The sequence below is a fragment of the Amblyomma maculatum genome, chromosome 5 (genome assembly GCF_055883805.1).
Source record: "Amblyomma maculatum isolate TAMU_Amacu chromosome 5, ASM5588380v1, whole genome shotgun sequence".
Lineage (NCBI taxonomy): Eukaryota > Metazoa > Arthropoda > Arachnida > Ixodida > Ixodidae > Amblyomma > Amblyomma maculatum.
Genome location: NC_139348.1, coordinates 85474021 through 85493621, shown reverse-complemented (window position 1 = coordinate 85493621; position 19601 = coordinate 85474021). Strand labels below are relative to the sequence as shown.

Genomic DNA, 19601 nt, shown 5'->3' with positions numbered 1-19601 from the left:
CTGGCGTAACTTTTGTTTAAAGGTAGCCCAGTCCGGAATCGTCGACTCATGATTTAGAAACCACGTTTTGGCCACATCCGTCAAATAAAAGGACACATTAATTAATTTAAGAGAATCGTCCCATCGGTTGAAAGCACTGACCCGGTCGTAGCTGTCGAGCCAGTCATCAGCGTCGTCGCCGCGGAGACCGGCGAACATCTGCGGGTCGCGCTGACGGCTACTGACAGTCCAAGTGGCAAGGGGAGCTGGAGTCGAGTTGGTAGCAGCCGGAATAGCGGAGTGGCCCTCTTGTGTCATGACGATGGTGGTCGGGGTCAAACGGCGGCCAGAACGAAGCTCCAGGTGGATGCAGGTGACGAAGCAGCGGGGAAATCAAGGCGCACCTCCACCACGTGTAAGGTAACGCGAAGGTCGGACTTGGGGAATCAGGCTTTATTACAGACCTGAAGCCTTGGTCGCACACTGCAGCCAAACACACTCCGCGATGACGATGGGTATCTACAAGAGGGAGCAGGATGAAGATGAAGCAGCACGTTCAGCAGTGTGGAAGATGAAGCGCCACACAATGCTCACAATATTATTACAATGTATGCTTTCGGGTTGGAACTCTTGTTTTTCTGTCATCTTTTGTGCCGTAGTAAGGTGCATCGTGTTTTGTGCTTCGTTTTATATAACTCTCTTAGCACAGGTAACTTAAAAAGACTTGTTAGTCTTTAGGCTCTTACACTGAAAGGAAATTGTCAAAAAACAAAACGCTGCACGGCCATCACATTTAATGATAGCCCTTCTCTAGAGGCCGGCATGGTGAATAAGATTAGACTGAGTGCGAGTGTGGTAATGCGAGCGTGACGTGCGTTGATGTTTCATTGACCTATTGGCATTGTATGTGCAGTGTCGCAGCGACGGAATAATATTCAATCCGTATAATATTACTATTCCTTGACTTAGTGAGTCCCAATGAGGCAATACTTCTTTTCCACACCGTCTGACACGTTCCTCCGTAAGGTATCGCTGATTTTCAAGCGCCTGACATGCCGCAGTCCGGTGAAGCGGCTTCCAGGCGCCGACACTTATCTGTGGGGGACACGCGACACTATTAATCACGCATGCGCTCCAGGGTAGTAGCCAGAACTATGGAGCTGTAGAGTGTAGCAGTAGGGTCCCTATCTCTCTACTACTGCAGTAGTTAGGTGTAAGTCTCTTTTATTCAATAAGTTAAAGCGGACTGCCATATTTACTACAAAAATTGTCATTCACATTGTATTCAGTTATGTCTTCTTTGTTGGCGACGAAGAAGAACCAAACTTGAGCCACCAAATATCCAAAACCACATTTGGAGAAGTAATTTCACAGAATCACAATGGCAAACACCGTCTCGGCACAGCGAATTGTTTCAGTGTCGGGATGACGATCTTTTCTATTGATATGACTAAATAAAGAAACGGGCTTGCCATCCATATTTTTGAAGGTGACTCAGTTGAAACCTCGGCGGTGATGCAGGCATTGCGAAATGAAGGGGTACACGAGCCATACGGGAAAGTGCTGCAAGATATATATAGTGGCTGCACAGCAACCATAATTCTGCATAAAGAAAGTAACAAAATTCCCATAAGGAAAGGTGTTCGGCAAGGAGACACAATCTCCCCAGTACTATTCACAGCTTGCTTAGAGGAAGTATTCAGAGACTAGGAATGGGAGCCGTTAGGGATAAGGGTAGATGGAGAATACCTCAGTAATCTGCAATTTGCTGATGTCATTGCCTTGCTAAGCAACTCGGGGGATGAACTGCAAATAGTGATTGATGACCTAGACAGGAAAAGTAGAAAGGTAGGCTTGAAAATCAATATGCAGAAGACTAAGGTAATGTTCAACAGCCTCGGGAAGGAACAGCAGTTTACATTAGGTAGCGAAGTACTAGAAGTAGTAAGTGAATATGGCTACTTAGGGCAGGTAGTAACCGCAGATCCGGACCATGAAAAGGAAATAACAAGAAGAATAAGATTGGGATGGAGCGCATTTGGCAAGCACTCGCAGATTATGACTAGCAGCTTACCGGTATCGCTCAAGAGGAAAGTATACAACAGTTGCATCTTACATGCACTCACCTATGGGGCTGAAACGTGGAGGCTAACCAAGAGGGTTCTACTTAAGTTGAGGACAACCCAGAGGGCTATAGAACGAAAAATGGTAGGGGTAACATTAAGAGATAGGAAGCGTGCAGAGTGGGTCAGAGAAATACCTCAAGTTACCGCCATTCTAGCGGAAATTAGGAAGACGAAATGGACATGGGCAGGACATGTAGTGCGAAGAGAGGATAACCGATGGTCGCATAGGGTAACAAACTGGGTTCCAATGGAAGGGAAGCGTAGCAAGGGGCGGCAGAAAGTTAGGTGGGTGGATGAGGTTATGAAGTTCGCAGGGGTGGATGCAGCTAGCCCAGAACCGGGTTAATTGGAGAAATATGGGAGAGGCCTTCGCCCTGCAGTGGGTATAGTCAGGCTGCTGCTGCTGCTGCTGCTGCTGCTGCTGCTGCTGCTGCTGCTGCTGCTGCTGCTGCTGCTGCTGCTGCTGCTGCTGCTGCTGATGATGATGATGATGATGATGATGATGAATGTGATTACAAATATGAACTAGATGGTCAATGTAGCCGAGAAGTTCTGTACTGATCTATATACTAGCCGAAGTAGTGAGGAAAAAAGCAGTGAAATGCTCCGGCAGTGACGAAGATTGAGGTTAAGAAAGCTTTATAAACTATGAGAAGAGGGAAAGCTGCTGGGGAAGATCAGGTAACTACAGATTTGTTGAACGACGGATGTGGTATATCGTGCTAAGAAAACTGGCCACCCTGTATACGCCATGCCTGATGTCAGGCTGATACAGGCATCATTGAAGAATGCTAACATTAACTTAATATTTAATAAAGTGGACGCGGACTGAAAAATTACAGACCAGACAGCTTATTATCTTTCACATATAAGGTGTTTACTACGGTAATCGCTAGCAAAAATAGAACAGTCTTTTATTTCAATCAATGAAACTCAAGCATGTTTTCGGAAAGTTTACAATCGATCATATTCATACCATCAACCAGGCGATTGAAAAATCCGGAAAAATAGCCAGCTCTTATATATACATTGAATGATTGCGAACAACCTTTTGCGTCTGCAAAAACCTCGGCAGTCACACATTCATTGCCAAATCAGATTGTAGACGAGCCGTATGTGAAAGTACTGGAAGACATATATAGTGCCTTCAAAGCAAGAATAGAGTTGTATAAAGAAAGTAACAAAATGACCAAAGAAAAAGGTGTTAGGAAATGATACACGAAATGCACAGTGCTTAGAGGAAGTATTTAGAGATTTGGAATGGGAGTATTTAGGGAAAGGGTTGACAGAAATAGCTCAGCTATTTGTGATTAGCAGATAACATTGCCTTGCTAAGTAACTCAGAGAATGAACTGCAAATAATGATTGATGACCTGGACGAAAATAGCAGAAAGGTAGGCTTAAAAATCAATATGCAGAAGTCTACGATAATTTCAATACTCTATAGCTCAGCAAAAGACGAGGGCACAAGAGACGAGAGACGAAAATCATGAGCGCTAACTTCCAACAAATTTTATTCTCCTGAAGCATCACATTTATACGCAAGCAAACAGGAATCACATGTGCCAGCAGTATCAATTCCATATAAAAAGGAGCTCTTTATCTTAGGTGAGAATGGAAGATGTGCTTGCACACGCGCATCATAAACTGTTTATCTTTTCGGCTTCAATGATTTCGCGCATTACCCTCTCTCTGCTTTTTCCTATTACCAAACTTTTATCAAAGAAAGGCTTACAGGTTTTTGACTTGCATGCGAGAATGTGATCTACCAGCGATCCGCCTTGTCCGTTTCCAACGTTGCGATCGTGTTCCATTAGGCGCTCCTTCAGACATCTCCCCGTCTGGCCGATATAGTGTTTCCCGCATCACAGGGGATATTTGTACACAGCACCTTCACCGCACGTGATGTAGGGCCTCAGGTGCCTAGTTGATGTTGGTTTCTCCCAGTTTGCACAGCGTTGGAAGTTTTTTCGGCGCCAAGAACATGACGGTAGCATTCGCTCGTTGACCAATTCTTTTCAAATTGTGGGAAATTTCCCGTAGATATGGTAACACAACAACGTTTTTCTGTTCAGAACCAAATTTGGGTGACATTGATTCTCTGGGTTTTTTTTCTTAATAAGTTTTTCAACAACAGAACAGGCGTGGTACCCGGCATTAGTCAGCCTCTTGGACTGCTGTTGCAAAATATCGTTCATCATGTGCGGACAAGATTTCTCGTGAGCATTTTAAAAGCATAAATTCACAGTACTTCTTTTTACAAGTTTTGAATGAGCGAAGTGATATGGCAGCATCGACTTGTTGCTACGCTGCTGGTAGGCCCAGCATGTGTGATGAGCGTGAAAGGTGAAGCTAATATCTAAAAATCTAATGCAGTTATTATTGAGCAATTAGCACGTTAAAACAAGCGGTTTAAAATTTTATTTTATAATAGATAAATGCTATGAGCCTTTGGCTCAAGTGAGCCGTGGTCACTTGTCTAGGTGGCTGGAAACAGCCTTGTCAAGTTTGGATAAAAACTGATTACTCAGGATTTACACCTTCCATTCTTTTCTCAGATAAAGAGCTCGTTTTTCAAATGAGTTGATGCTGTTGGCGCATGTCATTCGTTTTCTTGCGTATAAATATGATGCTTCAGGAGACTAAAATTTGTTGGAAGTTAGCGCTCGTCGTGTTCGTCTCCCGTCTCTTGTGTCCTTGTCTTCTGCTGCGATATAGTGTATTGGAACTATGGACCAACAAGCCCTAAAGCCACGCTACTGTTCTAAGATAATGTTCAATAGTCTCGAGAAGGAACAGCGGTTAACAATATTTAGCGAAACACTGGTAGTTGTATGCACATATGTCTAATTCGGGCAGGTAGTAACCGCAGATTCAGACCATAAAACAAAAATAACTAAGAGAATAAAATTGGGATGGAGCGTGTTTAGCATGTATTTGCAGATTATGTCTCGCAGCTTAGCGGCGTCGATCAAAAGGGAAGTATACAACAATCGCACCTTACCTGTACAAATCTATGGGGCTGAAACATGGAGGCTAACGAAAAGGATTTTATTTCAGTTGATGACAACTCAGAGAGCTATGAAACGGTAGGCGTAATTTTAGAAAATATGAAGCGCGCAGAGTGGGTCAGAGAAATAACTCCACTTAATGAGATTCTAGGGGAAACCAAGAGGTGGGCATGGATAGGATATGTATTGCGTAAAACTTACTACCGACGGTCGCTTAGGGTAACCAATCGCATTCCAAAGGTAGGAAGTCATAGCATGGGGCGGCAGAAAGTTAGGTGGCCGATGGGTTGGGACGTTCGCAGGGGTCAAGTGGATGCAGCAAGTACAGGGCCGAGTTATCGGACGCGTATGGGGGAGGCCTTCGCCCTTTAGAGGGTATACTCCCTCTAAAGGGTGAAGGCCTCCCCCGGTATACTCCGGCTGATGATGATGGCAATTACTATCATGTATGGCTCGTCTACACCCTCTTTTGCAATGACCACATGACTGCTGGTCTTCGAATGCGTCAAATGCTTTTTGGTAAATTACGGAGTCCGTATATCGGTGTTACTTCCATTCGGAGTATTTTTCTATTACTTCGTTTGTATTTGCGGTGGGATCTACTGTAGAGGAGGTCCTAAATGCCCATCACATACCTTTATCTTTCCTTACTGCCATCCAGTTTGAGGAATGGGAAACTAGCTAGGTTAAGAACGTATTTCTACCTGTAAAACACTTTAAAGATATGAATGCCATTTATTCTAAAATACATATACTTACTTAAAAATAATCGTGAAGACGCTCGACAATGCATGTGGCCTTTACAAAAATGAATACCAGGAGCGAAGTATTGCACGTGAGTTTCCAATACTTTGCCAATCAGTGCATGAAAACAACTACATGTTATCTCAGGGAGCGCGAAACTTTTTAGAAAACCAATATCGTCAAAAACGGCGTTTGTGAGAAAAATAGCGGTATGATTATTTAAAAAAAATATTTTCGTTAAGCAAGATCTGAACCAACAAAAAAAAATTTTAAAAATCTCAAACAGCGAAAGCGGTATCATCAGTTTTTGGAAAGATACTAAGATACTTAGAAAGATGAATGTAACAAAATGGATACATTTTATAATACCACCCCATGATATGCCGTTCAAATGCACAGAGGAACGATGAACTTTTTGATTATAAAAATAACAGGTAACTATCAAAATATATTTCCTGAATGTTGTTTTATCCCTAAAAGAACCGATATTGCTGGTATAACTCTTACAACAGATGCCGATACGTGTGCCGCAAACATATGTCAGTTGAGATAAAATACGATATCTTGAAACGAAAGCGCAGTGAGACAGCGGTGTGCTTTGGATTCTTTACAGTTATATTTCAACTGTGAAACACTGGTTAGGGAGCTCATATATGCTGCTGATGGCTAGGTTTCATTTGCTAGTTAAATGGGACTGGCTATCGCTAGTAGCCATCTAGAAAAGCTTTTACATGGCATACGCTGTCATATGTTCAGATCTTTTAAACTTATATTAGAAAAAGCGCAGCATTTATAATAATTATTACCTATATTTAAAACACGACCCAGCATAGCTGGCTTCACGCTGGTGAAGTTGTTCTTCTATTTGTGCCGTTAGCACGCGAACATCGCATGTGCTACGCTTTAGTTCAGCGAAAACTTATACGAGACCATGTCAGCCATGTTATAGGGCTTAACAACTACGTACGTCTTGAGGGGGTGCTTCGATGACAATTTGTTACTATTCTGCACCTTTCTTTTGATCTCGTAGGATGGCAAAAATATACAGGCCTCTGTGTTAATCACTGCATCAGGGACACTTAAAAAATACAAACGTAAGATGCATACTGCTTTTGACTTTACCAGAAGACAATACGTTGCTGAAAAGAAGACAAATCACATCCTTTTTCGTCTCTTATTTGACTAAAATGTATAGTTTCTTTCTAAATATTTTAAACATTAACAAACCAAAAAATTCAACCACTTCAAATACACACTGCAATATTTCCCTTCAAAGCAGTTTAGCAGCCTGAGTATGCTTCAGAAGAACGTTGGTATAGAACAACGATTCAACTATTAATTTTAATAGACTGCATGGGTAGCGTTCTGGGTAAAGCGCTGTTTTTGTTGTGAACTGCATACTTCGCTGAAATGTTGCAGAAGCAGAACAGCCGCTACAAATATCCCCCATTAGTAACAACACGGTTATTAAAGAAAAATATTCATCCACTAAACTGAGAAGTGTTGCCAAGAGAAATTAAAATTATACACGCAGTGCTCTAAATGTCAAACAGATTTACAGTGCAGGGTATTAGGGAGTGAGCTGGAGAAATTCTAATATATATCGGTAAGTATACTGCGGTTATGCTTTAAAGTTATTTTACTTTTTGCGCAGTACCCATTTAATTTCGAGAGAGTGCTCAAATTGACCAGTGGGCATTTTAAATTTCGTGCGTATGTAATCATTTTGGAATATTTCCTCTACCCGCTTACAAGTGATAAAGGTTTTATTTGTCGCACACCCATAAAATTGTAGGTCGCAAATGAAATAAGTCCCGGACGTTTTATTCTTCCTTTTTTCAGACCATAATAAAACCAAGGACTCCCCATATGTGGGCGAGTTCCCCGTGATATCCTTAACGACTTCGTGCTTTATATTTGGGGACAATATCATGAACGAGAAGAGTGAGTATCAGAGACAAATTGTGTAATTATACCTCATCTTATGCAGCTTGAATGTTTCAGCAATGCGAGTTAAAAAGTTCACAAAACACCGAGCTGAGCTCTAAATAATGAAAACCTTGCCGTAAGCGGAATATAAAATCATTTTTTCTCCAAGCTTTTTATCGTTACAGCAATTATCTGCCCTCTGGTAACTTACATAAATACTTCAATTGATTGAGCCGCTATACTTTGTAAGCTTCGCGCCAAGGTTCAAAACCCTGGTTGCACAATATTCTTTTAGATTTCTTATAGTTTTCTGCTGAAATAAGATGTGTGTTTTCCCGGAGATGCTTAACGATTTACCCAGGTTTAGTATACTGTATTTGGGCGTTTTTAATCTACTCATGATAGAAAACAAAACAAAGCACTTATTTTCAGGGTTCCGTTACTCAAAACAGTCTATGTGACAAAGAAAATATTTTGATAAGATTGAAATCGATCTTCTCTAAAGTAAGTATACAAATGTCACCAGAAGCTCCGAATTGCAGAACATAATCGAAATCAACAATGGCAACACGAAGCAATATTCTCAGCAAACTATTTGTCAAATGCTCACCGAATTCCATACCTGCTTAGGAGAATTTTAACACAGCACCCTGTGTCACTGTTGAACACAGATGAACGCTCGGTTTACTGTCGTCCTCTGTGCATAACGTGTACAAGTAAATGACACATGAGAAGAATTTTCGAATCGCCTGCAAGGTTTTTCAGGTTGTACCTTATTTCGCCTTCGTTTCTAAAACTGCCCTAAATAATGAAATGCCTCCTAGAATATGGTACAAAATATTTGAAAATCAAAATCAAGTAAAAGAAGATGCACGTGGTTCCTTCAGAACTGCATGAGTTCCTTCATATTTTCAGTTCATGATCGCATCCCATTGCATTGGTCCCCTCTCCGGCAAAAAAAAAAGCTGTCGTTCAAAACAGCTAGTAAAAGTCGTTTGAGAATGTAACAACAATTAATCCGAAGGAAGAAGTAGGCTTCGTCCACTTTAGGACCATCACAGCCTATAAGCTCTGTCATAGTAGGGCCGCGTACAAAACGTATGCAAGGTAATGGGCTAATATGGCATTACAATGGCGAGCGGGACTCCATATTAGCCTAATCGCCATCTGCCAGAATATGTCCTCTGCAGGGCGAAAGCCTGTCGCATTTTCCTCCAATTAACCCGGTCCTGCGTTAGCTGCAACCACTTGACCCCTGCGAATTTCTTAATCTCATCCACCTAGCTAAATTTCTGCGCCCCACTGCAACGCTTACCTTCCTTTGCAATTGAATAGATTACTCTTAGAGACCATTGGTTATCCTCTTTTTGAAATAAACGTACTGCCCATGCCCATTTCGTCATCTTAATTTTCGACTAGAATGCCAGTTACTTGAGTTATCTCTCTACCTCACTCTGCGCGCTTCCTCTCTCTTAACGTTACATCTAACATTATTTGTTCCATGGCTCTGTTTGGCCTCAACTTAAGAACAGCCCTTTTAGTTACCAGCTATGTTTCAGCCTCATAGGTGAGTACCGTTAGGATGCAACTGTTATACATTTTCCCCTTCAGTGGTACCGGTAAGCTGATAGCCATAATGTTTGAGTACCTTTCAAATGCGCTCCTAGCCAATCTTATTCTAGTTATTTCCATTTCGTGGTCCGTATTCGCGGTCACCACCTGCACTAGTAAACATATATACCTGGCCTTCCAACGCTTCGCTACCTATTCTCAACTGCTGTTCATTTCCCAGGACACTAAGCATTACTTTAGTCTTCTGCATATTACTATTTAAGCCTACCTTTCTGCTTCTGCTGTCTAGATTATTTATCATTAGTTGCAGTGGTCCCCTGAGTTTCTGATAAGGTAATGTCGTAAGCGAATCGCAGATTACTGATATATTTTACTTCAACCTAACTGCTCCAATTCCATACCTTTGAATTCATTCTCTAAGCAAGCTGTAAATAGCACTGGGGAGATCGTGTCTCATTGGCTAACTTCTTTTTTAATTGGAATTTTCTCACTTTTTATGTAGAAGTGAGGGGGCTGCACATCCACTATAGATATCTTCTAGTACTTTAACATACGACTCACCTACACCTTGATTTCAAAATGCCTGCCTCACCACTGAGGTTTCGATCGCATGAAATTGTTCCTCGTTGTCAATGAATGCTATATATAGGGACTGGTTCTATTCTGAGCACTTTTTCCATCACCTGGTTTATAGTGTTCAGAGTGTGGATGGTAAAGTAACCTTTCCGAAATACGGGTTGATCATTTGGTTGATTAAAATGTAAGGTTGTCCTGATCTTATACACTATTACCTTGGTAAATACCGTGTACGCAACTGATAATAAGCTGACTGGTCTGTAATATTTCAAGTTATTAGCGTCCCCTTTCTTGTTATTTATTCTAGGTTTAGCGTTTTCCCATGATTCCGGTGCTTTCGATGTCATCAGGCATTGCGTATACAGGGCGGCCAGTTTCTCTAGCACGTTATCACCCCTGTCCTTCACAAATCTGTAGTTACCTGACCCCCCCAAGCTGCTTTCCCGCTTTCATATCTTCTAATGCTTGGTCAACCTCGTCTTTCGTTACTGGCGGAAGGTCTCATTGCTCTTCATTACAGCCAATTTCATTGTTGTCCTTAATACTTTGGCTAGTGTAGAGATCTGTATAGAACTCCACGGCTACCTTGATTATCCCGTCCATGTTAGTAATGACATTGTCAGCCTTGTCCCTCAGTGCATACATCTGATTTTTGTCTATGCCTGATTTCCTGTTAAACGCTTTCAGGCTGCGACCGTTCTTTAGTGCATGCTCAATTTTCCCAGTAATATACTTCCTTAAGGCGGCCACCTTGCCACTGCTGATTTGCTTTGATATCTCTGCTAGTTATATCCAGTGTACTGGGTTGGAGGCTTTCATACTTGGACGTTTCTGAATGAACCCTTTCGCCTTCTTTGATAGTATCCCGGTATCCTCTCTAACAATTCTATCGACTAATTCTAGCATCCACTCAGTAATGATTACGGTAAGATCGGCTACCTCGGTTAGCACTGAGTATATATCCTACAGTGAGAACCTGAAATCTTCTATTTTAATCATTACCGCTAATCTGTTGATGGACTTTTTCCTCACTCACCTTTTCTGCATTCTCAAGTCCAAATCAGTTGGAAACATTAACATCCTGTGGTCACTGCATCGCACCTTTCTGATTAACTTCACTTCCTGCATCATACCGGGGTTATAACACATTATAAAATTAATTTTGGTTTTGGCTCTATTTGCAATAAATTTTAAATTTTAAAATTCATTTGCACTCCAACACTCCACTGCAGCGATACGACCTTTGGTGTAAATAACCTCAAAGCTAAAGCCCGCGCGCAGAGAATGTTTCAGTAAACTGTGAGGAGGATGAGAGACGTCAAACTTGCTCTTGAGGGCCAACTGAAACGAAACTTCCTGCTATTGAAAAATGAACGTTCTTGTAGTACAAAATGCGAGAGCAATGAAAATAAAATATGATGCATCATTTCAGGTATTCCTCACAAATGCTCTTCGAAAAGGGCGTAGCTGCCTGTATTGTTTCCTTGCTTACCTGCGCGACCTTATATAGTGAACAAATGCGCGCCTAAAGAAAGGCACCGAAATTCAATCATGCCCCTTTCGTTAAAGATATTTGAAGTGTGAAATCGTATTGCAATTTTTACATATATATAATACTAGCTAATCTTTCTATACACATAATATTGTGGTGTGATGGGACAGTGAAAACGGAAACCATGTTTGAAAGAAGACCCAGCCTAGAGTGTGAGCGAAAGCTACTGTAATGTGCCTTCAATTTTGTTTTACTGACGTTCGTCTTTTAAGCTGCGAGAATACTTATCGCTTCCTTTAGTATATACCAATGGTATTCCGTGCCATTGCTGAGATATCGCGAGCCACATAGAGTCTCTGAAGAACTACTCTGCGCAGTTTTCCCTACCAAAATCTAGCACTGGCAATTGCTTTTATTGCGGGGTTATTGAAATAGCTTGCAGGTGGAAGCCCGGCGTGTCATAACTAGCGTGTCATAACGCACCGACGCCAGTGATCACGGTATTGGTGCCATTCTAGCCCAACAGGCGGGCCGCAGTTACGTCATTGCTTGTGCCAGTCACCTCCATTCAGCGGCTGAGCGGAATTATTCAATCACAGAACGTGAGTGTTTAGCCCTCGTGTGGGCCATTGCAAAGCTTAACCCTTACTTGCTTCGCCGCCCGTTCTCCGTCATTATCGACCACGACGCCTTAAGTTGGCTTTCTTCACTAAAGAAACCCTATTGGTCGTCTTCCGGTGTATTGCGCCATGTCTTCAGGAATACACCTTTTGTGTCGTCCACAGGTCCGGCCGGCTACACACTGATGCCGATTGCCTGCTCCGCAACCCGGTATATCCACCTCCTGAAAGCGAGTGTGACGATGGCCACTGTGTGCTGTCCATCTTTGACCTCTGAAACATTAGTCCGTTGCTTTGTATGCGCTCCAGAATGGCACTTTATATGTGCGCAATATGCGACCAGTCGGCGCTTAGCTTCTGCTCGTAGTCCTGGACCACCTGCGTGCCACCGTTCTTCAGCAGCTGCACGATGCGCCCACTTTGGGTCATCTTGGAGTATCTCGTACGTACGACAGCGTCCGCCGACGCTTCTTTTGGCCAAGACTCTACCGCTCGGTTCCTCATTACGTGGCTTCTTGTGACAGGTGTCAGCAACGGAAGAAACCCTCGGTTGTGCCTGCTGGATCGCTACAGCCGATTGACATCCCAATAGACCCCCTTTCCCGAGTTGGCGTTGATCTCATCGGGCCTTTCCCTCTGTCTGTTTCGGGGAATAAATAGATTGCAGTGGCTATGGACTATTCTACGCGCTATGCCGTTACACGAGCGATACCCACCAGCTCTGTAACTGACATGGCTGCGTTTCTCCTCCACGACGTTATTCTGCTCCACGATGCTCCACGGCAACTGCTCACTGACAATGGTCACTGCTTTCTTGCTCGAGTAGTCAAAGAAACTCTCCAATACTGCTCCATTAAGCACTATTTCACCACCGCTTACCATCCACAAACGAACGGCCTCACCGAACGCCTCCATCGCACGCTCACGAACATGCTATCAGTGTATGCATCGGCATATCACCGTGTTTCGGATATTACCTTACCGTTTGTAACCTTGGCGCATAATTCCTGCCGTTACGATACAATGGGCTACTCGCCCTTCTATCTTCTGTTCGGCCGTGACCCTTCTCTTCTGTTTGACAGTGTACTGCCTCCCACCGCTAATGCAAGTTTCTATGTTCGTGACGCCATACCCCGAGCTGACGGCACCCGTGTTATTGCTCGCCACCGACAGGCTTCCTCCCAAAACTCTCAAAAACGCCGCCACGATTCTCGTCATCGGGATGTCCACTACTATCCGGACTTTCTTGTCTTGATCTGGGCTCCAGCTCGTAGAATTGGGCTGTGTGAAAAGCTCTTTCCGCGCTACGCAATCTGCTACTATGTTTTATGGCCAGCCACTTCCGTGACATAGGAGGTCACCCTGTGCACCTACACCGACAGTTCGATATGCCACGTACAGAAATCGTTCATTGCGCTCGCCTGAAGCCGCACCACTCCAGCTGTAATTCCCCGACATAGTACGTACCGGGACTGTGCTTTTTCTGCCAGGGTAATGCTACGTATATGCTACTGAAGAGGACGACGATGGACTACATAGAGAGACGACGAAGCTCAAGCAACGGTTGGTGCTTGCCTGAACATTTATGTCTCGCATCACCTATTGTGGTTTCCTGTACTAGCCTTCTACCATGTATCACAGTGTATAAGTTTTTTATTCTAATATCTAAAAGCGTAACTCTCTTACTGCTGGTTTCACATGTGGCTAATAGCCATCATGGGTATGTGCCATTATCTGAGGGCACAACAATAACAACGATGATCCCAGGGTGACGCCTGACGAAGGACGATTTCGGGCCACGGGTAGCCAATATTCAATGGCCTAGGGCCAGGCTCGCAACGCATGACATGTGCAAGGGCTATATCCTCATGTGTGGTAGTGTCTTGGGTCTTTGGGGTCCTTGGTCATCATCTCAGGTCAGTAAGGTCCTCTGGTCGATTGGGTCTCTCGTCGTGTCTTGTGGCCTTATGTGTGACGTCTCGGGTCAGTGGAACTATTTCGCAGCGTTCTTCCTTCGTCTTGTCTTGTGGCCGGGACGGTGAAAAGGCGAGGTCCTCTCCGATCCGGCAGCCGGGGGAGCTACGAAGCGGTTCCTTCCAGGAATCCGCGGATGAAGGCAGAAGCAGACACGACACCGAAGCTCCGGGCTGGAAATGAAGTATGATGGGCGTACCCAGCACCTACAACCAAATGTTACGGGGCGGCAAGCTGACGAACACAGGAAACGAGAACCAAGAGATTATGTCCGCATTCAGTTTTTTCTTTAATTTCAACTTCTACGTTCATCAGAAAAAGATATAAAATAGGTAAAGTGTGGAATGAGAAGAGTTCAATGGATGCCCTTGAACAAATCAGAGTTCTCGGCCAGTTGGTAGGTCATGATTTGCAATTTGCTTTAGCGCAAAGAATTGGAAGTGAAAAACAAAATATAAGATCAAGCACCTCTATAATGCGCATGTCCAACTAAATGCTAGTTAATCACTGAATTGGGTTGAAAACAAACTGAACCAAGATATTCTGGGCGTACTGTACGACACAAAAAACATGAAAATTTGCCAGGCGCATCAACAAAAGTAACTAACGTTTAAAAATGTGTCTTTCTTTTGCAACAGAACAACCGACGTTTCACTCACGCACTTATCCGTACCTAACCTTGAATAACGCTTCAATAAGCTATCTTTCTAGTTGTGTTTAGAGCAGCCGAGAACATTTGGTTTTCCAATCAATTAGATGGCATTTTCAGCTCCAACTTTGCTTAAGGAGATTTTTAGACTTTAACGATTGAAATTATGCATTGTCTTTCATCATCATCATCATCATCATCAGCAGCAGCAGCAGCAGCAGCAGCAGCAGCAGCAGCAGCAGCAGCAGCAGCAGCAGCAGCAGCAGCAGCAGCAGCAGCAGCAGCAGCAGCAGCAGCAGCAGCAGCAGCAGCAGCAGCAGCAGCAGCAGCAGCAGCAGCAGCAGCAGCAGCAGCAGCAGCAGCAGCAGCCTGACTATACCCACTGCAAGGCGAAGGCCTCTTCCATATTTCTCCACTTAACCCGGTTCTGTGCTAGCTGCATCCACTTGACCCCTGCGAACTGCTTAATCTCATCCGCCCACCTAACTTTCTGCCGCCGCCTGCTACGCTTTCCTTCCCTTGGAATCCAGTTTGTTACCCTCAGCGACCATCAGTTATTCTCTCTTCGCACTACATATCCTGCCCATGTCCATTTCTTCTTCTTGTCTTTCAATTAACGGTAATTAAGGCATCGGCCAGTCTGCTCTAATAGACGAGGCCACAGCTTAGATGAACTTCGTAAAGAATACTTATACCCCAGTCAAGCGTGCAAGATAAAGTGCACTTCCGCGGAGTGCACTTCGCAGCTTGAAAGAGACTTTACGCTACGCAGTGCTAAACGGGAAAGCGAAGTGCACTCGCATAAGCACTCATTGGTACGAAACTAGCTACTGAAAAACATGTTTTAAAAAAGAAATTGGAACCTTCAAGCGCGAAGTTCAGGGAACTGCTTTTTAAAGTAGTAAAACATTCAAAAAATGCTTCAACTTTGACACCGGGCCATGATTCGTGGACCCCTTATCAACGAACACCATGAACAATAACAACCGCTCCCTAACTGAAAATGGCGTAGCCGCAGTGGCGCGCCACGCATAATGTGAAAGTTGCGTACGCGGTTACGTCACGTTTTTGTTATTTGATATTTTGCCCGTCGCTATTTTATAAAACATTTCATCAAATGAAAATATGTACAAAACACGCAAAATCAACTTGTATACATATCTTATTACATAATACATTTTTGACGAAGAAATTTCTGCCGGCGAGGCTACGCGCTCAGCCCTCGAAGTTTGTTTTGCGAACGCACTCCGACCTGAGTGCACACTTTGGCAAGTGCACTTATGTTACGCTGTTTAGCAGCAATAGAGTGCACTTTTCGTAAGTGACACTCGCCGTAAGTGCACTTTATTTTGCGCGCTTGACAGGGGTATTACTCTTCAATGAACAAACTTAGCTGCATATTTGATGCTAGAAACCGGTTTCTTATGCTTTTGGCTAACCCGTGCGCAGAGACGACAGTTCTTGAGGTGCCGTTAAAACGATGCCTACACCAAACTTCCTTGCTGTCTTCTTTATGTCATGTGATACGCGGTGAACGTAAAGCGCCACCGCGTATTTGTTTTCTTGTCTAACTTCCGTTGCATTTCCGAGTACAGGTTCTCTCTTTTCATGTTTCCTTACCGGCGAATGCAAGCCTTTCAAGACAGCCGTCTGCACGGAAACAGGATGACCAGCATCCTCGAGGGGTTTGACCTTGAATTTGAAACTTTATTCCACTTGGTGAATAAACGACTTTCTCTGCCGTGTCTATATGGTTTATTCAGAAAATAGAATAAAGTTTATGTATATATATATATATATATATATATATATATATATATATATATATATATATATATATATATATATATATATATATATATATATATGTGAAACCCATATAGAATAGGATTTCCACAGTCTGCCAAAGAAGTAATATTATCCGCGTAAAAGTAGAGCGCTAACACGTCTTGAAACAAGCCGTGGTTGTCTTGTTGCTCAGTAGACATCAGGACTGTCATATATTAGATCTCGGATGCTTTGGTGAAACCAGCTTTTCGGTTTAATGAATCATGCGTAACTCTAATTCAGCACATCAATAAGTTTTTTGCGGTACCGAACAATTTTACTGATTTCTCACCGCATAAAAACTAACTGATGGATGTGTTCGGGAAATGCACATCACGCAATATGCGACGCCGGTTACCGTTGGAATAGAGCATATATTTTTTGCCTTTTTGTAATATTATGGTCGGCGTTGATTTTTTTTCAGAAAAAATTAGGTGCATGGTGTGGAGTCTGAAACATCTCTACAGCGATTTGTCACACGAGTGCCAGAAGACCTTTGCTGAGAAGTGCATACTGGGAGAAAAAGTTGATGAAACCTATTTTAAGGACTGCAGTGCCAGGATTGTCACGGCGCAGTGATAATCAATCGACTAGCTCGACTAGGAAGACTGTGTGCGTATTATAGAATAAAGAATTCTTTGGCGCAATAATTTGCCATGAAAACATCTCATTTCGCAGTAACATTAGCAGCGAGGGCGCTTTGTAGGCGTTGGTTTACAGTCAGCATTTAGGTGTACCTGTAATACAGCTGTAGCATCTTAAGCAGTCCGCAACTTTGTAAGACTGTAAAATGTGGTCACATGATTTCCCAATGTCCCTCGGTACTATTCAAGCGGAAAGTTTTTGGAGAATCTCTGCACGAAGAGACAAAAACGAATAAACAATATATTGAGGAAAATATGACAAAAATTGAGCTCTGTGTTTATTGGTATAGAATGAGAGCACTAAAGCCTATCACGGCAGCTCTCTTGAGGTAACTTGATTGCGTTCATTTTGTCTTTGCTCACTTATTAATGAATCCCTAAGACACCGGCTCAAATATGTGATGTAAATTTATTAGCCTATACTCTTAAAGCATCACTTTATAGAGCCACGGAATGTAGACCCAGCAAACTGATGCGATTCAAGCTTTACCCAAGTTGCAAAAACGTACCTACATGCCCTAGAATAATGTGACTCAGTGACCGAAGCTTGGAATATTTATTTCTATTCAACTCCCCCAACTGATATAAGCAGCCTGAGCAGGTGTTCTCTGGACATTGCGATATCAAGGGGTTTTGGCGTGACCTACAGCTTATTTAAGAATACGGTGCCAGAACCTGCAACCTGCCATTTACCGTAACCTACTGTACCGTAAGAACCATGACCGTGATTTTAAAACGTGAGTTCTACAATGTAGAATCCGCAACGTAAATGAAAGATAAAACATCGATCTTCAACTCTCGGCTATTGAGAAAACATCGGGGCCAGGCATGAGAACACTTTACCATCGCCTCAGCCGGTTACGCCTCCTCTAAAACTGCAACACACTCTCGGGCTGTGAAGAGAACTTAGACGTCTTCATCGGATGAGAAGACCACAACAGTCTCGCAAGGTAGATTCAACATCGTCGTTTTCATGAAGTTCCTTCTGTGCTGTGCCTTCATTTCGAGTAGGTAAATACTGCATACACATGTGCAAATCCGCTAAACACCGAGAAACAGCTGAAACCGTCGAACTGAGCAACCAGAAACGCCTGTTGCCAAAACGCTTACCACGTGCTGAACGAACTACCATAGCGGCTACAGTAACCGATATTCCTATGGCCAAAGCTTGATTCCAGAATAGTTGAACGTATAGTTTTATCACCGACTGTTCCCATATACCCAACAAGACCAAATTTTCCTCTGAACTGGCCATTATCGCTTTTGAGTTAAAAACTGAAGTTGAGTTATTTCTTTTAGATTGCCTACAAACCAGAGCGGCTACATGTTTACACTAGTGCTTCAATAAGAATAAATATGGGAAAAAAACTGGGAGACATATTTTGATTGCTTGAGGAGTTAACGGCTTTCGTCTGCCGTCTTCTCATGCGGATTCCCTTTCGCCGACATGCACTTTACGAAACAATCGTAAATTTTTCAGTTTCATCTCTATTATCCAACACATCCAATACATACAAACGTTCTATGAGGAAATAAACCAATTCAATTTTCTCAGTAGATACCGCACAAATTGCACGCAAATCATATAAAATTTCACATATTATTATAAATTATGCAGTGTGTTATATGATAATGAAAGGGTAGAAGATATTTATTTGATTCATAGGCAAACCTAAATATTGTGTACGTTATCGCCTCAAGTAACTTTTACAACATATATTGCATCGCAGAGAATCTTAAATATAGAGTCTATTGGCTTTTGTCGGGTTTTTTAGTGTTTTTTTGGAAAGCTTCGTCCTCAAGTTAACGAATACAGGGTTATGTAGCTGGAAGTACGGAAGAGAAGTTTACAACATTTTTATATGCTAGCCTCGTTCCGGGTCCGGTAGTCAGCTCCAGCAAAAACTAATATCATTGACATCCCATACAGTTAGTGTAGAAACTGTATACAGCTTCAGGGACACAAAGACTTCCGTGCCGCTTAGAACTTTAATTTTGTTAGAATAATATTTCATAATACTAAAACGACTTCCAATAGAATTAAATGAGCGTTATTGAACTAAACAAACACGGTGACATTTACAGCAAATATAAACTGCCGCTCTTGTCTATATCAACAGTGCCCATGGTGACCCCGCTGCAAGTACGGTGGGGTCTTTGGTTGAGAGGTTTTCTGTTTTGAAGACATTTTAAAGCAAAACAAGCAATATTGAGGGATGCAAGTAGATGCATTTTTTTGAAAGACAGAAAATTGGCTGTTGTTTAGCTTCTGTTAAACCAAGCTTGAAGCGATAACTGAAGCCTCGGTGCGCATGTAATCAAGGCAAGTTTGTTGTTTACTTTGTTCTTCTTCGGCCATTGTGTCGCGGCCGGTGCTAATGCAAAAGCGGCTTCGAAGCTGGCGCTGGCGGACATCTGTGCTGCTCGTCGCTCACGCCTTGCAGCATCATCGAGCAGG

At 42.8% G+C, this 19601-nt stretch overlaps 1 protein-coding gene across 1 annotated transcript in view; it reads left to right on the top strand.

Moving 5' to 3' along the window:
- LOC146188625 (uncharacterized) overlaps positions 1-12326 on the top strand; it is a 67208-nt gene extending 54882 nt beyond the window's left edge. The window contains exons 5-6 of the mRNA XM_084605092.1: positions 7703-7826; positions 12215-12326. Of these exons, the coding sequence (XP_084461218.1) occupies positions 7703-7826; positions 12215-12326 (236 nt within the window). The remainder of the gene's footprint in view (positions 1-7702; positions 7827-12214) is intronic.
- The last annotated feature ends 7275 nt before the right edge of the window (positions 12327-19601 follow it).